Below are 23,874 nucleotides of genomic sequence, written 5' to 3'. Positions count from 1 at the left end.
CTTATGTTGTGGCTTGGCTTGTTTGGGTCGTGAGCTAGATCGATGTCTCGTTAGAGAACCGAACTAGAATACTAGCTTGGCTCGCTACAAAATTAAAACAAGCCGAATCAAATCAAGCTACTAAGGAGCCGAGGCGACCGGTATTTGGTCCGGCCGAGATGCTCTAACCGCACGACGGGACTCGGCTCCCCTACGGCCCACGCCACGTCACCGCGGTCCGCACGCGCCCCACGGCTTCCGCCGCCTCCTAACCCTAGAATCTTCGAGAAGCACCCGGCGAAGAGCGCGCTGCCACGGCGCTTTCCGGAAACTTCTTGGAGAGAGAGAGAGAGAGAGAGACGGCCCCGCAGCGGCGGAGGCGGAGATGGGGGCGTCGGATCTAGACCGGCAGATCGAGCAGCTGAAGCGGTGCGAGCCGCTCACGGAGGCGGAGGTCAAGGCACTGTGCCTCAAGGCCATGGAGATCCTCATCGAGGAGAGTAACGTGCAGCGCGTCGACGCCCCCGTCACCGTACGCGCCGTCCTCCCTCCCTCCCTGCTCATTTCTTGCATCTCCGTCTCGATTCGGTCTCTGCGTCGATTTACTGCAGGAAGTTGCGCCACCGACGTGACTGAGCTATAGCACTGATGGATGACGAGGGCTTGGACCCGATTATGCACGTTTAGTACCTCTTCAGTTCCTGCATGCCTTAGCGATATGAACCCTGGTGGATCGCGATTATATGGTTTATGGGCTACGGGATGTGTCAAATGGCCTTTTGCAGCTGGTTTAGGGAAAAGTAGTTGTTATCCTTCTATGCTATACAAAGAGAATGTCGTGATGTGCTTTTGGAGCCTGAGCCACTTCGTTTTTTTTTATTTCTTTCGGTGCTGGCTGTTGTTGGGGGTCAGCAACATTGTGTGTAGAAAAGCACTACGTGTATACTGCTGCAGCGATTGTGTATCTCCTTAAAGGAAAATGATTGCATGTCAGCATGTGTATTTGCTGCAGGCAATGACATATGTTTGGTAGGTACTGAGCATGCTTGTACATGTATTGAATTTGTTGGCTAAGTGATGTTGTTGAAGGGGTGCCGATTCATGTTTTATCGATTTGCTGATATGTTATGTTCTTTTTTCATTGGTCATCACCGAAATCCCTGTGGCTTTCTGTTCATTTATTTGCTGCGGAGAAGGGACCTGTTTATACTTTTAGTGCTATATCCCATTGTTTATATATTTATAGTTTTGGCTTATTCTAATGATGCTAGCATCAACTAGCATAATTGCTTGGATGATATTGGTGCTTGGTAAACGATGTGTTTTACTTGAATTTTGTTTCAAAGCAGCCTTTACATTCCCAAAATATAACTGTAGGACTGGCATTCCTTTCGTCTTGGAAAAAAAGATACCTCAATAAATGGGTTTACCAATTTGCTGTTCTTTCTTCATGTGTTGAATTGTAAGTCACCTGATAAATATGTTAATGTAATACTACTCCCATATGTCAAAGTCATTGTATTCTTGATGCATTTATTTAATGTATGTCAAATAGCTAGATTAAATTGTATTTAAGATGGATGGTGAGGTGGGACACATTGTAGCATCAATTATAGACTTGTGCCAGTTTACTGTATTCCATGGAGAGGGTCTTTTATGGAATGTTAAAATGGTTCATGATTTTAAACAAGCTTAAAAACCCAGAACTAGTTGATTTTGTGAAATATTTTGATTTTCCTAATAACAATGATGTTTCCCAATTATATTCAATATTGTTGGGGTGTCCTCCGTCCTGGGTTAATGTTGACAGTGTATACGCTGTGGGTGCTACTAGGCTTATTCCTGATTGGATTAGTCCTCTGTGATATATATTGTGCTTGCCATTGGGCTATAAATTGTTGATTGCACTCCATTTATTTGATTTATTGCATTTTTTCGTTAATTTCTTAAGAACCAGAAGTCACGGTCTCACCGTTAAATATGTATTGTAAAATGCCTGTTTTATTACTGTATTCCACATGTCTTCAATCTGATTCCAATAAGTTATATTTACTTTTGCACCCAGATTTGTGGAGACATACATGGACAGTTCTATGACATGAAGGAGCTGTTCAAAGTTGGAGGTGACTGCCCAAAGACAAACTATTTGTTCCTTGGGGATTTTGTTGACCGAGGATTTTATTCTGTTGAAACTTTTTTGCTTCTTTTGGCTTTAAAGGTAATTTTCTTTTCTATCTCTGAACTTTTGTCAGGTGTGTTGTTGCTTTTTATTGTTGGACTTCATTTGGCATTAGGGTGTCTTCTCGAAAGAACATATTCAGAGCATGGTTGTTTTGGAACTTCTGTCCTGGAGAAGCCAATCTAGTCTGTCTGGCGGCAAGCGCTTATTGATACTTAACTTCCACTACATAACAGTGGATCACACTAACCGTGAACTGATTTTTCTGAATGGTATATGTATAACACTGGAGCATAGAAGTGATAAAATGTAAGTAAATGTGATTATGTCCTATCACGATTGTTTCTAGCTCGGATTGATTAAGGGCTAGGAAGAACTATATTTTGGGACGGAGGAGAACCATATTAGAATGAGCCTTTTGATTTATTGACACATCTCTCATGACCCTTTCTGTTTATGGTCATACTAGAGTACTTTCTGATCAGTTGTTTCATGCAAGAGGCTCTGTACTTACCAACCTGGTTATCGACGTAGTTGATCATAACTGCATGGTACCTAGCCTGTTTGAGCAATAATATTGAGCCTCATACTGTACTTCTGTTATGTGGTCATAGGCATGGTTTTAAAGGCGGCAAGGCGGAACTAGGTGCCCAGCCACCGCCTGGACGCCTAGGCGACGCCTTACTCTCTCAGTCTTGGGATCAGTCTGCACTCTGCAGTTTGCACAAATCATACAGGCAGGGGGTTGAGCAGATTGAAGCAGGGGGGTTGAGAGGAGATTAAAGCAGGGTTGTACCAGCATCTAGGAGAGGAGGCAGGGTGATTGAGAGAAGAGGAAGCACAGGAGATTGAGAAGAGAGGGAGCAGGGGAGGAGAGGAAGCCGTGCCCGTGCCTGCTTGTGCCGCGCTGCTGGCTGCTGGTACACGCCGCTGCCGCGTCACGCCGCCAGGGAAAGATGGCTCGTCAAAGAAAGTGCCCCTCTCTTCTCTTTCTGTCCCTTATCTCTTTCTCCTTTCCTTATTCCTCCCGCGCATCTAAGGAAATAAGCGCCAAACTTGGATGCGCCCGCGCCCAGGGGCGGATACAAAGCCCCGGCCACCCAGTACATGGCCCGGGGCTTAATACAAAGCTCCTGTCCGCACCCAGTTTTTTTTTTTTTGAGAGTAAGGCGGTCAAACGCGACATCTAAGGTGTCCAGGCGACGCCTAATGCGTGTAGGCGATGCCCAGAACGCCAAGGCGGACGCCCTAATCGTCCAGGCCAAGGTGAGGCCGACGCCCGTGCCTGTACGCCTAGGCGACGCCTTTTAAACCATGGTCATAAAGAGATAGGATTATGTAGAAAGTTGAGGATTAGCAAAGATAATAGATTAGGTAGGTCTGTAACGTGTGTTGTTAGGATAGCTGTCAGGTTGTCAAGGGACAGCTCTATATATACAGAGACATGCTAGTTTTTGAGAGAGAAAAGCAAGAAAAGAAATCAATCTAGCCCCATTCCCCAGTTTGTCACCCCATGCTAGGTATACTACCAATCTAATCAGCCGATGCATCCTGGCGGATGTTTACTCCTTAATCGACCAAGGTTCTTGTCTACTTTATAGTTGATCAGAACACCTGCACCATTACCCTTGAAAGCTGCATTCTTAGCTTAACACAATATCTTACTAGATATGGTAAATAATTATCGAATGTATGTAGTAGAATAAAAATTGATGTTAAGATACACTTGTCATTTTGTGTTGAGGTGTTGTGCACCTTTTTTCCCCTATGTATACCTGTTATATGCATCCAGATTTCAGAATTTTAGCTTGAATGCGTAATGCGTTGCAGTGTTATTAAAACTACGTTTAAACGTAGTTAAAATTTCAAAACTCTAATTAGAGGTTGAAACCGCGTTTTGGCGTTCTAAACTGTAAAACACAGTGTTTCATACGTTTTTGACCATTAGCTACTTTTGGGCCCAGCCTGTTTGTAACTTTTGGGGTCCAATCTGGCTCATGGGTGAAGTTTTGGTATTTAACTTCATGTTATTGTATGAAATCATGATATATTGGTATTTTTCCTATGTTGTTTAAAACTACGTTTAAACTTTGTTTAATCGTTTAAAAGTCAAAATTTCACCCATGAGCGTTTCAACGTTTTATCGTTTTAATAACCTTGATGCGTTGTATTTATTCTTTTTTTTCATAAGAAGCTTTGCCCCTAATTAATATGCATTTAAATTTCTGTTTTCTAGCATAAGTGCCTTTGCTTGTATTTATAGTTTTTTTCTCATTAAGATTAACTTTGCCCCCAATTAATTCCTCGTCCTGTTTGATCAAAATATCTTCAGGTTAGGTATCCAGACCGTATTACCTTAATACGAGGAAACCATGAGAGCAGACAGATCACACAGGTGTTGATTATTTTTAGTGGATGTTCTATGTGTTGTCATTGAGGATATCCTTTTCTTTTTCTGAGCTCATTCATTTGCTGCAGGTTTATGGATTCTATGATGAGTGCCTTCGCAAATATGGCTCAGTCAATGTCTGGAGATATTGCACTGATATATTCGACTATTTAAGGCAATCTTCTTTTGATACTTCTTTTAATCCAAGCAATTCCATCTTTCATTAAATTAGATATATGAAATCTGTAAGCAGCTCTATCTGTTTTTTCAGTTTGTCTGCACTTATTGAGAACAAAATATTTAGTGTCCATGGAGGCCTTTCTCCTGCTATCACGACACTGGATCAGGCAAAACTATTCTCCTAGTGTTGTTTTATATTCTGTATGTTTTATTTGTTTTAACGTTGTACCCTACACCAACAGATAAGAGTAATAGACCGCAAGCAAGAAGTACCTCATGATGGGGCTATGTGTGACCTTCTATGGTCTGATCCAGAGGACACTGTAGATGGTTGGGGACTAAGTCCTCGGGGTGCAGGATTCCTCTTTGGTGGAAATGTGGTCTCATCATTTAACCATTCAAACAACATAGATTACATTTGTCGTGCACATCAACTTGTCATGGAAGGGTATAAATGGATGTTCAATAGCAAGATTGTAACTGTATGGTCTGCTCCTAATTACTGCTACAGGTACATTAAATTCTTGGTCACAATCTTCTTTTGATGTTTATATGGATCTTTAAATTAGTTGTTATGCCCTGATGTTTCGTTCAGTGTTAGCTTAAACGGTAAACGCTAAGCGGTTGGTCACCCTTCATTTAACAAATAGTCGGACTACACGACCAATTAAACAGGCTAAAAAATGGATTAAACCGGACTGGACGGATTAAGCCATCTACATGGCCAACACAGTTAGCAACTGAGTAGCATTTAAACTATGTGTAAAAGGTTTGTGTAGGCGACCAGTAGTTTTATTCATGAACTACATTAACTTAATATTTATTACCAATATTCAGTTGGAAAATACTTCTACTGGATTCTGTAGGAGGGGCAGGGACTGTGAGAAGATGTATTTACTGTATAAGACTTGCTGATATAAGCTGTTAACTCAATCTGTTGTTGGATCCTCGGTTGTTTACTGTCCCTGCTGTTGGCATCTGGAATGAGGGCAGTAGTTGAAAATTGTATTTGATCAAATTTTGGAAGGTGCTTTACAAACCTGCAGAACATTAGTAGTTCTGTGGTTCTGTTGGTGGACCAAACACCCAATATTCAGAGGTTAGGACATGGGACTTTGGAGTCCGCTTGGGCCTGACAACTATATGATTTTTTTTGGGGTGGGGGATCCAAAGAAATCTTTAGGATTCAGTTTGAATTCATATTAATTAAATCTGATAATTCTGTTGTTGTGGACTCTTTCCTAGGGCGCCAGTATACTAGGCGCAACAAGAAGTAGGGAAGGCCCCTGAGCTTATCCCCTCCCTGGGCTTATCCCTTATTCCCTAGTTTATCTCAGTATTGTTGGAGTCGGTTCAGATTAGTCCTGGAGTCTAGCAGATAAGTTCCTTAAGTCTAGGAGATAAGTTGTTAGGCCACCTGAGTTATAAAGGGGCCTTAGTTTGTAACTAGGGTTTCTCATCTAAGAAGTTGATGCCGGCTGGCTCAGCTCTTGGGTCATCCTGGCGAGTTCTTCCCCTCGCCCTGGTGCCCACAGCGGCTGTGTTCATCCCCGGTCTCCCTACCACTTGCGTTCATCCTCCCAATCATCTCTACTCGTGCATTCTTCCTGGTGCACTCCCCCTAAATCCAGCCGATCCCACATAAGCCATATCAATTTGGTATCAGAGGCAAAAGACGCATCGACCACCATGTCCGGCGTCGACGACGATCCTGCCACTCTGACCGATTCTGCCAAACTGGACAGAATTTTGGCGCAGCTCGCCACGCTCAACTCCAGGATGGATTCTCATGACCAGCGGCTAGCACGATTGGAAGGCCAACCCGGAGGCTCTTCACCGACTGGACCACAAGACCCCTCGACGTCCGTCCAGTTGGGCACCGGCCAGATCGGGGGATCGGGATCAGCCCCCCATGGCCGCGGTGCAAACATTGATCATACCAGGAGTGCCAGCAACCGGGAGCGATTTGAAGACGACCCACCCCCCCGTCCCAGAGTCAACTTCCCACAGTATGATGGTGAGTCTGATCCACTGCCTTGGCTCAACAAGTGCGATACATATTTTCGAGGAATGCGGACATGGGAAGACGAGAAAGTATGGCAGGCCTCCCTGCACCTTGAGGGTGTGGCGGCAGAATGGTTTTACACACTGGAACGCGACACAGGCGGTGTTCTTACATGGTCGCGCTTCGCGGACTTCCTCCAAATGAGATTTGGACCTCCTCTGCGGACCAATGGCATGGCTGACCTCAAGGAACTATACAGGACCGGCACTGTTGAGGAGTACCAGCGTCAGTTTCTAAGGTTATTGTGCCGCTGCGATGACATGTCTCAGAAGCAGCAGACCAACATGTTCACCGCCGGCCTAGGGGAGCCGCTCCGCACTGACGTCGAGTTGGAGAGGCCATCCACCCTTCAGCATGCCCTCCACTTGGCCAGAGCATATGAGCGGCGCTTGGGTACCACACCCAGCCCCGGCAAGACGTCATACACACCTGCAACAGCCTCATCCAGATCATCAGCAGGTTCAGGGGCACGTCCAGCAACTTCACCGACAAGCCGGCCTCGCCTCCGTCGACTCACACCTGACGAGGTCGCCGCCAAACGTGCCAGCGGGGAATGCTACCATTGCCCGGAAAAGTACACGCCAGATCACAAGTGCACAGGCCGCGGCGTGTTTTTGCTCGAGATGGACGACGAAGGCATTCCAGCCGAGAGTGAGCTACCGGAGGACCTGGGCATTTCTCTGCACGCCATGACTGGGATAGATGTCACAGACACACTCAAGCTTCCGGTCTCCATCAACGGCATAACCCTCACAGCGCTCGTTGACTCTGGATCCACCCATACATTCCTGAGTGATGCTGCTATCTCGCGCCTGGGCTTACAGGTGACACCCTTGGCCGGCCTCTCTGTTAAGGTGGCAAACGGTGAGCGCATAACCAGCAAGGGCCGCGTAACCGCAACCCTCACCATTGGCCAAGAACAGTTTACAACATCCTGCTATTCCCTACCCTTGGATGGACTAGATCTGGTGTTAGGAGTTCAATGGCTACGATCACTGGGGCCCATTGTCTGCAACTTCGACAAGCATACCATGACATTCTGGAGGCAAGGAAGAATGATCCGGTGGACTGGCGTTGGTGGCGCTACCCCTCGCTGCTCATCACTGGATATGAGCCGGGAGTGTCTGGAGGCACTTCTGACCTCATTCTCTGATCTGTTTGAGGAGCCACAGGGACTACCACCATCGCGCCGACATGATCATCACATAAGACTGTTACCTGGAACAGCACCAGTAGCAGTACGACCATACCGATATCCTCAACTCCTCAAAGATGAGATCGAACGCCAGTGTGATCAGATGATGCAGCAAGGAATCATTCGCCAGAGCACGTCCGGATTTTCCTCCCCTGTTCTGCTAGTCAAGAAGGCTGACAATACTTGGCGATTCTGCATTGACTACCGCGAGCTGAATGCAAAAACAGTGAAGGATAAATTCCCAATTCCCGTTGTGGATGAGTTACTGGATGAACTCTGTGGCGCCAGCTTCTTCACCAAGTTGGATCTTCGCAGTGGGTATCACCAAGTCCGAATGCATCCAGAGGACATCCACAAGACAGCTTTTCGAACACATTGTGGCCACTTCGAATTCCTGGTAATGCCATTCGGCCTAACTAATGCACCATCCACTTTCCAGGCACTAATGAATGAGATCCTCAAGCCATTCATCCGGAAGTTTGTCCTGGTGTTCTTTGACGACATTTTAATTTATAGCTCATCATGGACACAGCACCTACAGCATGTGAAGCAGGTGTTTCAGTTGCTCCGTGCCAACCAACTCGCCCTCAAGCAACCCAAATGTTCCTTTGGCAAATCTGAAGTTGCATACCTTGGCCACATTATTTCAGCAGTAGGAGTAGCCATGGATCCTTCCAAAGTTGATGCAGTGGAATCATGGCCACCTCCCCAGACACTCCGGGCTCTCAGAGGGTTCCTAGGCCTCACCGGGTACTATCGGAAATTCATTGCAGGGTATGGTGCCATCGCTGCCCCTCTCACGGCACTGCTCAAAAAGGAGGCATTCAGATGGACCGTAGAAGCCAATGAGGCGTTCTGTCAGCTGAAACAGGCTCTGATCACAGCACCTCTTCTTCAATTACCAGACTTTGCTCAGCGGTTCTTCATTGATTGTGACGCTTCCGGGGCCGGTTTCGGGGCTGTCTTGCACCAGGGAGACGGCGCCATTGCTTATTTCAGCAGGCCAGTCTCTCCTCACCATCAGAAGTTACCAGCATATGAGAGAGAGTTGATAGGGTTGGTGAAGGCTGTCCGTCACTGGCGACCATACATATGGGGCCGCCCATTCACTGTCAGAACAGACCATTACAGTTTGAAATTCCTATTGGATCAAAGGTTGTCCACAATTCCACAGCACACTTGGGTTAGCAAGTTGTTTGGTTATGATATTACAGTGGAGTATAGACCAGGTAAACTCAACGGAGCAGCCGACGCCTTATCCCGTCGGGAGGAAGATACTGGGGCTGTTTACAACATCTCATCACCAACTTTTGACCTATTTGATACTCTTAGAGCTGAATCCAGTTCAGATTCTCAGGCAGCAGCAATTCGAGCACAGTTGGCAGCGGGAACAGCCCCACCAGGGTGGGCTGAAACTGATGGTATTCTGCTGTTCCAGGGCAAGGTATTCATTCCTGATTCCTCGTCCCTATGGCCGGCACTGCTTGCTCAAGCACATGACGCGGGGCATGAAGGAGTCCAGAAGACAGTGTGTCGATGGCGTTCCTCTTTTTATAGCCGGATGGCTTTACAACGTGTGAAGGAATTTGTACGCGGCTGTTCTACATGCCAACGCAACAAAACAGACCATCTTCATCCGGCAGGTCTGCTACAGCCATTGCCAATCCCCTCTATGGTATGGGCTGATATTTCAATGGATTTTATTGACGGGTTTCCAAAAGTGGGTGGGAAATCGGTCGTGCTCACAGTGGTTGACCGATTTTCAAAGTATAGTCACTTCATTGCATTGGGACATCCGTATTCGGCAGCCTCAGTGGCCAAAGTTTTTTTTGATGATATTGTGAAACTACATGGCATCCCATGCTCTATTGTAAGTGACCGGGATACAGTCTTTACTAGCTTGTTTTGGACAGAGTTATTCCGGTTAGCGGGAGTCAAGTTGCACATGAGCTCAGCCTTCCACCCCCAGTCTGATGGCCAATCCGAGGTGGTTAACAGAATCATAACCATGTACCTTCGCTGCCTAGCGGGTGATCGGCCCAAGTCATGGCTAAAGTGGCTCCCATGGGCAGAGTTTTGCTATAACTCATCCTATCAGACTGCACTCCAATGTTCCCCCTTCAGAGTGGTCTATGGAAGGGATCCTCCACCCTTGATCCAATATCAGCAGGGCGGTTCAAATGTGGCAGCAGTAGACAAACAGCTCCGGGACAGGGATGACTTCTTGGCAGACATTAAAGATCGTCTCATACAGGCTCAGGTGACCATGAAGCAATACCACGACAAGCGTCGTCGGGAGGTGGAGTTCAATGTGGGAGATTGGGTTTGGCTAAGACTACAGCAGCGCACAGCGGTGGGGGTAACATCAGCAGCTCCTACCAAGCTGAGCCCCAAGTTCTTTGGTCCTTATCAGGTGCTGCAGAAGATTGGGACAGTTTCATACAAACTACAGTTACCCAGGAATGCTCGGATTCATGACGTCTTTCATGTGTCGCTCCTGAAGAGGTTTGAAGGCTCGGCCCCGGACCAGATAGTTCCTCTGCCACCATTGTTACATGGCCGAGTCATTCCAACACCTGAACATGTGCTGCGAGCAAGAATTAACAGAGGCGTTTGGGAAGTATTGGTGAAGTGGCTGGGCCGTTCAGAGACAGATACGGCCTGGGAACAGATGGAAGACTTCAAGCTACACTACCCAGATTTCAAGCTCGAGGACGAGCTTTTTGTCGGGAAGGAGGGAAATGTTGTGGACTCTTTCCTAGGGCGCCAGTATACTAGGCGCAACAAGAAGTAGGGAAGGCCCCTGAGCTTATCCCCTCCCTGGGCTTATCCCTTATTCCCTAGTTTATCTCAGTATTGTTGGAGTCGGTTCAGATTAGTCCTGGAGTCTAGCAGATAAGTTCCTTAAGTCTAGGAGATAAGTTGTTAGGCCACCTGAGTTATAAAGGGGCCTTAGTTTGTAACTAGGGTTTCTCATCTAAGAAGTTGATGCCGGCTGGCTCAGCTCTTGGGTCATCCTGGCGAGTTCTTCCCCTCGCCCTGGTGCCCACAGCGGCTGTGTTCATCCCCGGTCTCCCTACCACTTGCGTTCATCCTCCCAATCATCTCTACTCGTGTATTCTTCCTGGTGCACTCCCCCTAAATCCAGCCGATCCCACATAAGCCATATCATCTGTATAGCAGTCCTAGTCAACCTTGTAAATTTCCTATGTTTGCTACGGTTCATGTTCATGATAATTCTTCTGAGCGCAATTATGTGTAAATAGCTATTATTGCTCTACAATATTTGTCTACATGTAGGTGTGGCAATATTGCTGCAATCCTAGAGCTGGATGAGAACCTGAATAAGCAGTTCCGCGTATTTGAAGCTGCTCCACATGTTTGTGTTCCTCCACCCTTTGCGATATGTTATGCTTCTACTGACCTGACCCGTTAGCATCTAATTTCTCCATATCTGCCTTTAGGAATCAAGAGGTGTTCCTGCTAAGAGGCCAGCACCAGATTACTTTCTGTGATGCTACACAGCGAACGCTTGAGCTTACTGTGCTTTCAAGCGCTGGACCTCATGTTGCAAGAAGAGCTCAGGCCCTACAGCTTTCCAGCCAGGAGGTGGTTTTCAGGATGTGTAAATTGAGTGTCATCTTCTCCCTTCAGGTCCATGATTTGTAAGAGAGTTGGATTTTGGCATCCAGTTTTTTCACAGAACATCACCCATTTGAGCTGGAGAAATACGCCCTTGCGAAGGGGTTTCATGTGATGTGCTAAAAGTACACGTTGTAAGATTTTTTTGCGATTGCATACCCCCTAGAAAAACCGTTCCTGGAATATGTGGCAATCAGGAAATGTGTCGATGCTCTGGAAAGTGTAGGAGATTTTTGTAGTAGTCATTTGCGCGTGCTGTTAGGGACTAGGGAGCATGTGGTCAGGGGACACTAGCACTAGCTTGTCGGCATGCAATGGTGTATTGTAACTGTCTTTATGCAGCATCTCTAATTCAAATAGCTAACTACATTTGATGTCTTCTTCTGAGCTGTCGTGTTCATATAAATTCGTTTTATTGGATATAAAATATATGATTTAATAATGACACTTAGATGTTCACAAAATCCATCGTCGTATGCTCTTCTGTGTAGTTAACATGCTAATTTATAGGTCATCCCGGTCAACACAGTGACTTCTTTTAACGCTACTGTTATACTACTATAAAAGTCGCTAGTATTATAGAGAAGTTACAACGGAGTTATTAGCAATAGAGGCATCTCTGGTCGTTCCAATTTTCTAAGCCATCAGATGGATAAAAATAAATGAATACGTGATCACTACCGGCCCGTGTCATAAACAGGTGGACGTGAGAGTATATGACTACCAGATTCTTTTGGAGCCAACAAGATTTTTTTATTTTTAACTTTTTTAAAAAACATTTTAAAAATACTTTTAGAGTTTTAAAATTAATTTGTTTCGCCGCATTGATCCTTGTGACGGTTAAACTGAACTGTCACATCTATCATCTAAGAACTCCTTAAAAAATGACTCCTCGAAATCAGTTTTAATAGACATCTAAAAAGTTAGTGGGGATAGATTTTAATTCTTTTTCTAACAGATTTTTTAAAGCGGTAGATTGTTTTCGTGGAGCCCAAAACCTCCCATTTGTAGTTATAAATGAGGGAGTTTTAAGGGCTATGAAAAAACTAGAGCGTTTTAGAGCACTGTTGGAGACATGTCTTTATATTTTTCCAAAAACTTGATTTAGTAGAGAATTCTGGAAAGCTCTTGAAGATGTTCTAAGCGGGTCTATCGTAGTTGTGGAAGATATCAGAAGAAACATAACAGAATAATATGATAGCGGCGGCGCGGTCTACGCGTTCTAGACTCCCCTCTGACCCCCTGACGATAGCGTCGAAGATGTCCACAACCAGATCCGCGTCCCTGCTCGCGCTGCTCCTCCTGGTCTCTGCGACCGCCGCCGCTGCCGGGACGAGCAAGGGCCGCGCGGGGGTGCGGCCGTGCCAGGATCTGGCGACGCGGGGCCAGTGCGCGGCGAGCGGCGGGTGCCGGTGGTGCCGCAGCGAGGCGCTCGACGACATGTGCTTCGAGGCCATCGAGGCGTGGCGCCTTCCGCGCCAGGTGTTCTCCTGCGACCCACCCTCCGGTGCCGCCCACGCCCGCTTGAACTGAAGTAATGCCGCGGCCGGCCGCCGGCGAAGCTATGTTATGCTATCGCCTTGGTCGGGATCGCTCGATCTGATCTCGTTTGTCGCCAGGCCTCCGTTGTTTTCTTTGCTGGATCTGAGATATACAATAGCGTGTTTCATGCTGCTGCCTGTCTGGTCTGCGGTTCTTTCATTCATTGATTGTGCTGCCCATCATACTCTCGATTCTCAAAGTCCAATGGCCTGTCATTTGTATTCTCAAAATTATGTTAATGAGCACGATCGTACCATTCCAGAGTCTTGAACAGCCGTGATGTCCAAATGATGCACGTGATCATCTTGACATGCGGGCTGAGAGAAAAAAAAAACAACTTTGTCTAAATAATAATTAATGATATTACCCTTATTATTAGTCTGGCCACGAATTAAGCCAACTCGGTTCTAGAGGTCCCTACTGTTCAACACTTAAATGAGGGGTTTTGTCCACAAATTAAACAACATTTTGTTATAAGAAAATTATGCAATCTTGAGAGGTTTCGGCTGCTAACCAGTAACATGATTCACTTTCTTTTGTTGCTCATTGTCCTATGAAATTTCCTGGGAGTGGTCCTTGTATAGGATTGAACATTCTAATCGTAAGTTAGATATAGATAAATTAAGTTAATAATGTTTCATGTGAAATATATTTGTATAGTATTGTTGGCCATAAATATGTGCTACATTTTTATAGAGAAGCAAGCCGAAGATCGTGTTCTAAATTATAGAGTAGAAATATAGCTTGATGATATATAAAATCAATTTATACTCCTTATTTTTTAAATTTAAGATAATCTTGTATCTAAACTTTAAAAGATAGTGGAATATCAAATTCTAAGCCAAATAGCCTAATTAATTAATTATAGTTCCTTCAAAATGAACCGATCCAAACGCTGGCAAAGAAGTTATGGACCAAAATAATCATAGTAGTGATTAATATACACCTTGTAAATACATCTCTTTATTACTCGTGGTAACTGCCAAGTGCCAACGCCGTAACCCATATGCAGAGCACAAAATGGGCTGGGAGGTTGAAAAACGGACACGAAAATCCTGTCCTAACCCGGTCCGTTTTAAACATTCCAAAAAACGAAGATGGTCTATTTGGTCTGTTTTTATAATCCTGTTTTTAGCCAGGTTGAACTCGTTAAGAAATCCGGATTTGGCCCAATATGTATTAGTGTAATAGTTGACAAATTATAGTACAAGAGGTCATTCTAACCACCGACTTTTCTCAATGACAAATAACCAAAAGGTTCAAATAACTATAACTTAGCTATACATACCCCATTAGCAAGCAAAAAACAATGAAAAGTAATCTATCTTTATCTATTTGTTTTATAATGTTGTCCAACAAGTCAGTCAGCCGTTTATCTCTCGCTCTCATTTCTATTTCTGTCTATTCTAGATCATGTCTCCTTTCGAGTGATAAAATGCGATAACGAAGACGGGAGAGGGTTTTCCCATTTCTGTCCCTACTGGGAGGGGTATACCTAGATGTCTTCTATCTACATAGATGTCTGGGGACATTTTATGCAATCGTTCATTTGGTACATATGTGCAATCAAACCATCCAAAACATCGAATCTAGATCCAACGGTTTCATATGTAAGAGGTTAAAAATAAAAAAATGTTTCAGGTAAAAGTGGTTAAATATAAAATAACAGTCATCATTGATCTAGATTAGATGCAGCAGATTGCTTCGTTGCACGCTTGCTAATATAAATGATTACACAAGATACTCGGTCAGACTCGCTTCGCATGCCAAACAACTCCAATCAATTAATGCAAAAAAAAAGAGTTGCCTTCAAAACATAATCTCATTTGGCCTGTAAGCAGCACAGCATTTAATTAACCGTTGTAATAGCTGAAATTATTAATGTAGATAGACATTATGCCAGCAAAAGCACTGATCTAATTCACCGGCAGCTGGCCAGCCGTAAAGAATTAGGAGATAAGTTACTCCACACAGTCTGGTTCAGAAGATCGCCGCCAGGCATAACATCTTCTCATGCCTACCATCTACATACTCCAGAAAATCCAATCTACTGGAGATTACTATTTACAGCTTTGTGAGCGATTTAGACATTCCTCTAGTGAAACGCAAGGAATGCAACTGATGGAAAGCTGACACCAGAAATCAAAGAACTCTCAGTTGAGTTAGAAAGGCCGCGCACAAGTCCAGAAAGAGGAGCTGTGGCCCACTGACTCTTTGCAAATCGAGGAGGTATTTCTCGTCTCTTGTTTTGTACAGCTGCATAAGAAGGCGACACACATCAGAAAGATGACAATGAAAGCACACGCGATGGGAATAAATAGAAAATGCAGACCAAGTTGTATAGGATTCATAATTGTGCAAAGCTGCACCAAATGCAGGCATGACAGGATCACCATCGAGCACGCAACAGAAGTGGTAAACATGGAGACAAAACGTATAATGCATTCTACATAATGATAATTCAAATAAGTCTGCCTAAATCGGCGTCAGATGGAGGCAGTCATCACAGGGATCTTTATTGGCGCGAAACATTAGGAAAGCAGAATTCATGGCATATGAACACACGTTCAATCTCTGCAACACAAGGTTTGTGAATCTATCACATCCTTTTCAAAGGGCTTCGTCCACATGTTAAAAGCTAAAATTTTGTATATATAAGAATGTAGAAATGCAAGGGATCACAAGTGAAAAAATCAGATTTGCAGTCTTATATGGCAGAGCTCCAGAAATCTGTAGATTGGTAGGGGTGATAATGGATCACGATCCAAATGCTTCTTCACAAAATGGTAGGCCCTAAGTAAATGTTAGTTCAAAAATGAATAGAAATATGGTCCGATCCTAATCCGATCCTTAAATCTTATAGTGTAAAATTTAGAGCCCATTGTCACCCATAGCCGTAGACACACCTGAGTTTTTTTAGTTGAGGTGTTTTCAATATAGTTTCCTATATAGAGACCAGAGAGCAAATCTGGAATCTGAGCATGTCCATGTCGTCTTTTTTTTTCTCAGCACAATCAAGATTCGACGGACCTGGCCCGTTACTCCGTGAGGGCGCGCTATTCAGTCCTCACCCATCTCGACTCCCTTCTGTCATATCTCTGATCTGCCTCCACCGCCGTCTCCCCTGCCCAGACGACGGAAGTTCACCTCGGGCCCCAGCACATCTGCGATGCATCTGGACAGCGTCAACGACCAGCTCGGCAGCGGCAGCTGTGCCCCCTCCTCCACACGCTTTGAGTTCCTGATCTCTGCGACAGCCTCCCCGTCCCACCCCTTTGCGGCCAGCCTCTCGGCCTCGGCGACATCCACGGCCACCACATCCTCGGGGCCACCATCTATGGCGGTGTCCACGAGGCCCCAGCGCACGGCCTCGGTCGTGCCACCCTGTCCCCTTGGAGCACAAGGTCTCGCCTGGCCACGGCGTCAGGGACCTTGTCCCGGAGCACGGTGGCCATGAAGTCGACAAATTTGATGCCAATGTCGACCTCGCTCATCTGTTACGCAATTTAGCATGCTTGCTGCATTGCTTTGGAGTCTAGAACCATATTAGGTTCGAAGATTAAAACAACACCAAATATGCCCTCCAGGAGTCCAGGGTCAATGTTTCTGCATACATTTTTCCTTGTTAATTGAAGTAACAAAAAAAGCTGCTTCCTCGGTTCAAGCTCTTGGAGATGCTCATAGATGGTAGTTTGTTATTTTATTATTATTATTACATGAAAGAAACAATAAACAAATATAAGATAATTCATTTATATTTGGTAACTGCATGGATTTCTGATAATTGAGTGAGTGACACTAATGATATTTGAGTAATGTGCTCAAGAGCCTTTTGGGGCTGCTGTGCATTATGCCAAGAGTTAACTGTTCTATTAGAAAAAGAAGGATCATGTTGTATTATTGTCACAGAAATTCATTAAGTTTCACTTCATCTCTACTATATTTAAGTGAGAGTTTCGTCATGTGTCTCCCTCCCCCGTGCAGCGGACCGGCAAAGCCCCCAATGCCCGCGTGCCCGCCCAGCAAAGCAATAATCAGCAAAAAAGGGCGTGTTGCTGTGATTAGAACCCAGCACTGCTGGAAACACAGCAGCAACTTCAACCACCTGAGCTAATGACTTTGTGCTATAAAAAGGAGAAACATTTTAAATAAGATCTATCTATATGATATATACAAACAGAAAAAATGGGGCGCGGGCAGCAACCCTGCTCGCAGCAAAAAACAAACATACTCTACCACTGCGACACACGTCCATTTGCGATATATAGAAGAGAGATATTTTAAATATATATGCTAATAATTGGAAAATAAAAAATATAATCATGTTTGAATAAATATCTCATTGAGGCAAAATAATATATAGAAACCGTAGCAATGTACGGGCAACTAACTAATGAACCATGAAATGGGGCTGATGAGAAAAATTGTAATGCTTGATGTGCAACCTTACCAGATTTTTATTGTTTTATTTTTTTCACCATGGTCAAAAGCGAATTTCGTTACTGTGGAAGCAATGAAATTGCAAGCTTGATAGTACACGGAACATGAAGTGATAAATGAAATGAGTGCCATCTCCTATGGACACCTAGGGTCCAGCCAGGATGGCAACAAAAAGAACAGCATAAGTTGAGCTGGTGACTGGTGTTACATCTACTTATTAGTCTCTGTCATTTGTAGGCCTAAAGGTGAATTTGCAAAGGTTGAGCGGAACTTTGAAGCTATGCCCATTGATCCTTCTGTTGAAAGAGCTGGTTTTGCAGCTGGTCACAGAGGCCCAAGGAATGGTGATAAGAAAGATCATAAGTGGGAATGTGGGATACTGAATGTTGCCTTCTACCATCAACAATCTTTGAAGTTCTAGGATGTTTATTTTGTATGCTCTGTACAATTATGTATATATATGCCCAGATGTTGAAACAGTCACAACTAGCTCTTGTCATAATTTATCTAATAACTCTGTTTTAGATGGGCTTGTTTGCTCTAGAACCAACTACTGTCCAATCTTTTGTAATATATATGAATAGCTTGATGAATTATCACATATTACGAAATATGTATATACATCTTGCTCAAAATGATATAATATTGTTATCATTTATATTACGATTTTTTATGCGTGCAGGTCGTGCGCCAGTTACTGGTATAGATAACAAAGAGTGTCAAGGCTCTTAATTTAACATATACACTCCAGATCAGAGGTTGATCTCGGAGCTGGTGTTGTGCCAAATGGGGCCATATAAGACCTACAAAGATTCCAGTGTTTATCCAGGGGTATAAAGACAGTATGAGGCCATGAAATAAGCACCAGAAGACTCCTATATTCATACACTAAATATTAACTACAATCGATTAATGGAAGCAGAATAGAAAATATGAAAATACCTGAATTTCAAACTTAATTAAACTTAACCTCTCACTCAGGCTATCAGTTTCAATGGACCCTGCACTGAAGTTATGATTGTTATGAATTTGAGCAGGAAAGCCAGGACTCCATCTGCACTTCATGTTATAGTGACCTATCTTTTTCCAGTAAACATTTAATTCTTGCAGAGCTTTCAGCACTTCAGACATTATTTCTTTTGGATGTGCTCGAGACTAACACAAAACAAAGAAATATTGAATGAGAAAAGCAATAAAATAATAAAATGGTGGAGGTTACTAGAAATTAGATTACCTGAAGACCAAGAGCCCATTTCCTCTCAGCTGGAAGATGTGGTCTCAAGCCAACTGGAGACTCCATAAATATTTGCTGTCTATTCCCACGTGCTGAACTTGGTGTTTCATATGATGCGATGTTTGAGAATGAGGAGTCCTATGTGCCAAGAAACCAAAACAGAAAATTAGTCCCGATTCAAATTACCACATCAGAGGATATGATACAGAACATGCTTTCTCAAAAGGAGGCCTAAGTATCAAGGGATACAAATATAATATGACTCAGTTGCTCACCATAGCTTCTTGACATTCAGCTCCAAGATAGCCACTGGTTGTACGGAGCCTATTGTCCAAGAGTAAGTAATATGCAACAGTTGCCTGTACATAAAAGTCCAGTGATCCAGTCACAACCATTACAGTACAAAAAGATGGATGAAGACAACAAAATGCAGAAGAAATAATACCTCATTTTGCAGCCTTTTTTGGATTGATTCCACCAACAGGTTCTTGTCATATCCCATACCTAAAACCTCACGGAGAGTTTCCTCATCAACCTACAAAATGGGAGCAAATTGAACCATATTTCTTAATTAAACCACATGACCAGAAGAAAAGGCCCCACACTCCCAAACTGTAGATCCATGACTGCAAAACTGATCGTATTCTCAAACTATCAACAGACACAATACAAAAATTATTCTAAAAAGGAGTACAAAAATATTGTGAATACTGCAGTGAAGTTAATGTCTAGAAAAGGATTATAGAAAACATAGTGAGGAAGATGAGATTTCTTTGATGCAATAGAAGTTACTAACAATGCAGGAGCAAAATAATGGTATAAGGGGCAAGGTGTAGTTATGTTTTTTTACCATAATGAGGTAAGGTAAGCATCACACAGGGGAGCCCTAGATGTTATCAGGTGAGGGGGTCTTTTTTAGACAAACATGTAGAGTGTAAACATAGGGGTGTATTTCTAGTTCAACATTCTTGCTAGCTAAAATGTCGATCATATTCATGGCGTCAAATGGAAAGGTGCTAGAACTAAAAGATAGATACTATTTAGTGATCCCAAATCAACAATGTTGTCATATTTGTCCATTGAGGGTTAGGTTCAGAATTCAGATATCACGAGGAGAAATGTTTAGTATAGGCACAATCCAGAGAAATGCAGTTAGTAGATTATATTAGCTTTGTCCATATAGTACGTCGAATGCAGAACATGTTATACCTTTTTGACTTGTTGCGCACTATCTGGAGGAGGCACAGTCAAATAGCGCGGGAGAAGAATTTTGAACCAATCATGTTCGCGAATTTCACGAATGGTGATCCGCTTCATAGGATCGACAACTAGCATTCTTGGAATCAAATCCCTTGCTGCACCAGACAAATGGCTGGGAAGGGTATATATTCCACCCTAAAGTGCAAGAGAAAAGGAGGGAGATACAGATAGGCTCTAAATCAGCAGGAACATGTAACAATGAACATTTCTAATGTAAAACCGTAGATACTTGCTGACCTTTATTTTCTTAAAAAGGTTTGGTATGTTCTCGTCATCAAATGGCAGAGTACCACATAAAAGAGCATAAAGAATAACCCCACAGCTCCACACATCAACTTCAGGTCCAGCATATAGTTTACCAGATATCACCTGCAGAAAATAAAAGGATACTGTACTGCCTGCCAACAAAGGGGTAGGAAATACGGCCATACTGATCTAATGGGTCCTCTTTATATCTTTGACCTATTATAGAAAGCTTACCTCAGGAGCAGCATAATTTGGGCTACCACAACTTGTCTTCAGAAAATGACCATCCCGCATAACATTACTTAAGCCAAAATCTGCAATCTTAACATTGCATTTTGAATCCAATAGGAGGTTTTCTGGCTTTAGATCACGATGCACCACCATGTTTCTATGGCAATATTCAACACCGGATATAATCTGTATCAAGAGGGGGCAAGAAAGAGAATACTATCACATACAAGCACACTTGAGAAGAATATCACAGATGTTTTGATTTGCTGTCTTCTTGTAAACCTAAGTTTATCATAATTGTAGCACAAACAAACAGAAAGAAATGGTATCACCTGTTGGAAGAAACGGCGAGCCTCTTCCTCCTGCAGCCTACCTTTCTCAACAATGTAATCAAATAATTCCCCACACTTAACATACTCCATAACAACATAAATATCAGCCGGTGTGTCTATAACCTCATAGAGGCGGATAATATGTGGATGCATAAATAACCTCAATATCTTAATCTCTCTTTTAACTGCAAAATGATTTAAAAAAGCAGAAGATCAGACAACATGTTCAAACAATCACCAAGCAACTAGATGGTAATAGCAAATATAGAAGACAAGTGAAAATCATTGCAATGGGTGAGTAGCTAAAGGTTTCTAATTACTGGTCCCAACTAACATTACAAAGAAATGTGCAATCTTGTCCTTCCAGATGAACAGCAAGAAAACAGTGGCCCACTTGCTTGTATCTGTTGCAATTGTGCACATAAAGTGTCATGCCATATAATATGGCTAGGGTGGTCATGGGCTCTAAATTTTACACTATAAAATTTAAGGATAAGATCGGATTAGGATTGGACTCTTATCTCTATTCATTTTTTATCTAATCTAAAATTAATTAAGGGCTCAAATGAATTGTGAAGAAACATTTGGATCGTGGTCCATTACCACCCCTAACCCTAAGTATGCCACGAGAGAAATTCAATCACTATAACAGCGGTATAGAAGCTTAACACATACCACTATAGCAGATAATAGCATATTCCTCAAAAATTAATTACTCTATGGATAAAAGTGAAATCACCATGGAAAATGTTTGTGTATATTCAATACAAAACTCTATATTCAATCAGTAAGCTTAGCAGGGCAACACGAGTATCCATTAGATGAGACACCAACCTTTCTCTTCCATCTCCATGCCTCTGATTTTACGGCGGTTGAGAATCTTGATTGCCACCTTGTGTCCAGTGCTGATATGCTCCGCAATTTTCACCTTCCCGAATGAGCCAATTCCGAGAGTCTTGCCAATCCGATAATTCCTCAACGGGTTGCCATCCTTGCCTGCCCCCTCCATCCTCTGCCTAAGTTCCAAACAAACCGAGATATGATTAAGGAAACGCGAAGGAAACCACTGAAATTCACATGCATATCACACCAGGCGCAATGAAAGCTCGCGGTTCCATTTGAGCAGGCCAGATCCAGCTGGTTCGTCCATCTGAGATTGTGTCCGCACTTCCAATTGGTAATAGGGAATTCTAATTCTAAGTAAAAACGAACATCTCCACCGAAATTAACTCCACTTTCCCACGCCCCCCACCCGATTGACGTCTAGAAATAGGATAACCCCTGAACAACCAGGACGCAATCAAACGCTCGAGAGCTCACGGATCTGTGTGGTAGCTACACACCGCATCTCGCACGCTTCCAGATCGAAACAGGTAGCACCAATGGCCCGAAATCCAAGCGCATCGCCGAATCTCCAGATCGGGGAGGAGTAGGAGGTGGATAAATGGGAGGGCGACGATGAGGTGGAGCCCCTACCTGGCCGCTGGAGGGGAGGCAGTCGCGGCTAGTCGGGAGGATCGCGGCGGAGATGCGGCGGAGATGCGAGAGGGGTGCGAAGCGAGGCGTCACGGGTCGGGGCGGAGCCGCGGAGGGGGGGAAGGGGGAGGTCGGAGGAGAAAGGAGGGGAGGAGATTCGATTCCGGCAGCGGGGTCCAGGGCCGAAAGCGACCACCGCGACGGGAGGCCTCGGGCGTCCGTGGCGCGCGGAGATGCGTGTGCTTCCCCGTGCGGGCGGCTCGCTGGTGCGGTGGGGCCGCGGGGTCGGCCGCAACGGGAGGAGTCGATCGATATGTCGTTTTGCGGGGTCGATGCGACGGCACGGGTTTCTCGCGCGCTACCGTTACTGTGGCGGCGCGTTCCTGTTGCGATTTGGCCAGTTTCGTCGCGGTCGTTGATTTTAGCTACAAATACGAGCACAATATCGCCGACTAAAATTCAGTCTCTACACATCAAATATTTGCATGATAATCATGGGATATTAAACGTTAGCCGTCTACTACTGCTATTATGCTCAGAGGAGGAAGATAGCGTGGGGAAGAAGAAAAAGATACGAAGAATAACCGAATAACATGTGTCTTTACCTTGCCGTCATCAGCGTTAGCCGTCATCTACGTAGTTAAACCCTCTCTTCTCTCTTACGCAGGCTTTACATGGATCATATGTCTTACTGGGCCTAAATACACGACGGCCCAAGCCAGCTTTCTGTTGCAGCTCCTCGTTCGTTTTCCCACCTACTTGTTGCTTTCCTTCGTGTTCAACTACGTAGAACCCTTTGCTACTGACATTAAATATAATCTAATTGTAAAAATAATTATAAAAATAAAGACTGAAATATTAGACAAATTTATTAAATCTAATAAAGTCTATATTTAATACTCAAAATTGATATTCAAATGTTTAATTTGACACGAACTAAACTTGAGTTAGATAGCAGCAACCACTTTCGAAGGCTTAAAATATTCGTTATAGGCGTCCGGATATACAACGGAACAGAACCCAACGTCATTTTAACGGAGTTTAAATTAGAAGACAAAACATCAGTACCGATTCAGTATCATTTGAAATTGATCACCACAGGTTTACTATACAATAAGATTGAAGTATTTAATTTTAGTTTTGGTTGTATGGTCTGTTGTAAATTGATGTCTTTAATTTCGATGTCTTTAATATGGGTTGGTGGCTCTACACGACACTAAGAGGATGTTTGGTTTTCTGACTAAAGTTTAATTCGTGTCACGTAATGCAAGCTTAGTTAAGTTTACTAAATTCGTTTTGCATGCTTAGTCTTCATCTATGTTATTTGTTTTATAATTAGACTATATTTATTACTCATAACTGTCATTCAAACTAAATTTAAATTGAGCGAAACCAAACACTCCTTAAGGCCTTGTTCGGTTATATAGAGATTAGAGATAACAATGGAGACCTGATCACCGATTCCCCGCGGAGAATTCCTCTAT

At 43.8% G+C, this 23,874-nt stretch overlaps 3 protein-coding genes across 11 annotated transcripts; 2 read left to right on the top strand and 1 right to left on the bottom strand.

Annotated features, from left to right (window-relative positions):
• The first annotated feature begins 156 nt into the window (after window positions 1-156).
• On the top strand, window positions 157-12,010 carry LOC100384804 (uncharacterized). Of its 2 annotated transcripts, none has more exons than XM_008670287.4 (8): window positions 157-511; window positions 2,045-2,197; window positions 4,491-4,553; window positions 4,637-4,722; window positions 4,801-4,894; window positions 4,970-5,238; window positions 11,288-11,366; window positions 11,452-12,010. In XM_008670287.4, the coding sequence occupies exons 1-8, from the start codon at window positions 365-367 to the stop codon at window positions 11,500-11,502; spliced, it is 942 nt and encodes a 313-aa protein (XP_008668509.1). In that variant the 5' UTR covers window positions 157-364; the 3' UTR covers window positions 11,503-12,010. The 2 variants fall into 2 exon arrangements, with proteins under 2 accessions (XP_008668509.1, NP_001170721.1); NM_001177250.1 differs by having other exon boundaries at window positions 202-511; window positions 4,819-4,894; window positions 11,452-12,008.
• Window positions 12,011-12,798: 788 nt separating this feature from the next.
• On the top strand, window positions 12,799-13,444 carry LOC100275224 (uncharacterized). The gene has a single exon (NM_001149362.1). It carries the CDS (start codon window positions 12,824-12,826, stop codon window positions 13,160-13,162), a length of 339 nt encoding a protein of 112 aa, NP_001142834.1. The 5' UTR covers window positions 12,799-12,823; the 3' UTR covers window positions 13,163-13,444.
• A 1,530-nt stretch (window positions 13,445-14,974) lies between these two features.
• LOC103647175 (SNF1-related protein kinase catalytic subunit alpha KIN10-like) lies at window positions 14,975-22,683 on the bottom strand. 8 transcript variants are annotated; one of them, NM_001301590.2, is made up of 11 exons: window positions 22,391-22,683; window positions 21,749-21,930; window positions 20,915-21,099; window positions 20,586-20,768; window positions 20,343-20,474; window positions 20,055-20,240; window positions 19,291-19,380; window positions 19,121-19,204; window positions 18,846-18,983; window positions 18,554-18,766; window positions 14,975-15,427 (listed from the first exon to the last, which is right to left on the bottom strand). In NM_001301590.2, exons 2-11 carry the CDS (start codon window positions 21,921-21,923, stop codon window positions 15,314-15,316), a joined length of 1,500 nt encoding a protein of 499 aa, NP_001288519.2. In that variant the 5' UTR covers window positions 21,924-21,930; window positions 22,391-22,683; the 3' UTR covers window positions 14,975-15,313. The 8 variants fall into 8 exon arrangements, with proteins under 8 accessions (NP_001288519.2, XP_008669968.1, XP_023157330.1 ...); XM_008671746.4 differs by having other exon boundaries at window positions 21,749-21,926; window positions 22,391-22,653; XM_023301562.2 differs by having other exon boundaries at window positions 22,258-22,638.
• Between the last annotated feature and the right edge of the window lie 1,191 nt (window positions 22,684-23,874).

This window comes from Zea mays, chromosome 2 (genome assembly GCF_902167145.1).
Source record: "Zea mays cultivar B73 chromosome 2, Zm-B73-REFERENCE-NAM-5.0, whole genome shotgun sequence".
Lineage (NCBI taxonomy): Eukaryota > Viridiplantae > Streptophyta > Magnoliopsida > Poales > Poaceae > Zea > Zea mays.
This window is presented reverse-complemented; position numbering and strand designations above follow the sequence as displayed.

What these genes read in the sequence shown, in the direction of transcription:
- LOC100384804 (XM_008670287.4), top strand. Translation starts at nt 365, where the DNA reads ATGGGGGCGTCGGATCTAGACCGGCAGATCGAGCAGCTGAAGCGGTGC. An exon ending in GATATATTCGACTATTTAAG is followed by an intron (nt 4,723 to 4,800) that starts GCAATCTTCTTT and finishes ATCTGTAAGCAG; the next exon opens with CTCTATCTGTTTTTTCAGTT. An exon ending in TATTTGAAGCTGCTCCACAT is followed by an intron (nt 11,367 to 11,451) that starts GTTTGTGTTCCT and finishes ATCTGCCTTTAG; the next exon opens with GAATCAAGAGGTGTTCCTGC.
- LOC103647175 (XM_008671744.2), bottom strand. Translation starts at nt 22,064, where the DNA reads ATGGACGAACCAGCTGGATCTGGCCTGCTCAAATGGAACCGCGAGCTT. An exon ending in CATGGAGATGGAAGAGAAAG is followed by an intron (nt 21,100 to 21,748) that starts GTTGGTGTCTCA and finishes ATCATTTTGCAG; the next exon opens with TTAAAAGAGAGATTAAGATA. An exon ending in AAAAAAGGCTGCAAAATGAG is followed by an intron (nt 19,205 to 19,290) that starts GTATTATTTCTT and finishes TTTTATGTACAG; the next exon opens with GCAACTGTTGCATATTACTT.
- LOC100275224 (NM_001149362.1), top strand. Translation starts at nt 12,824, where the DNA reads ATGATAGCGGCGGCGCGGTCTACGCGTTCTAGACTCCCCTCTGACCCC.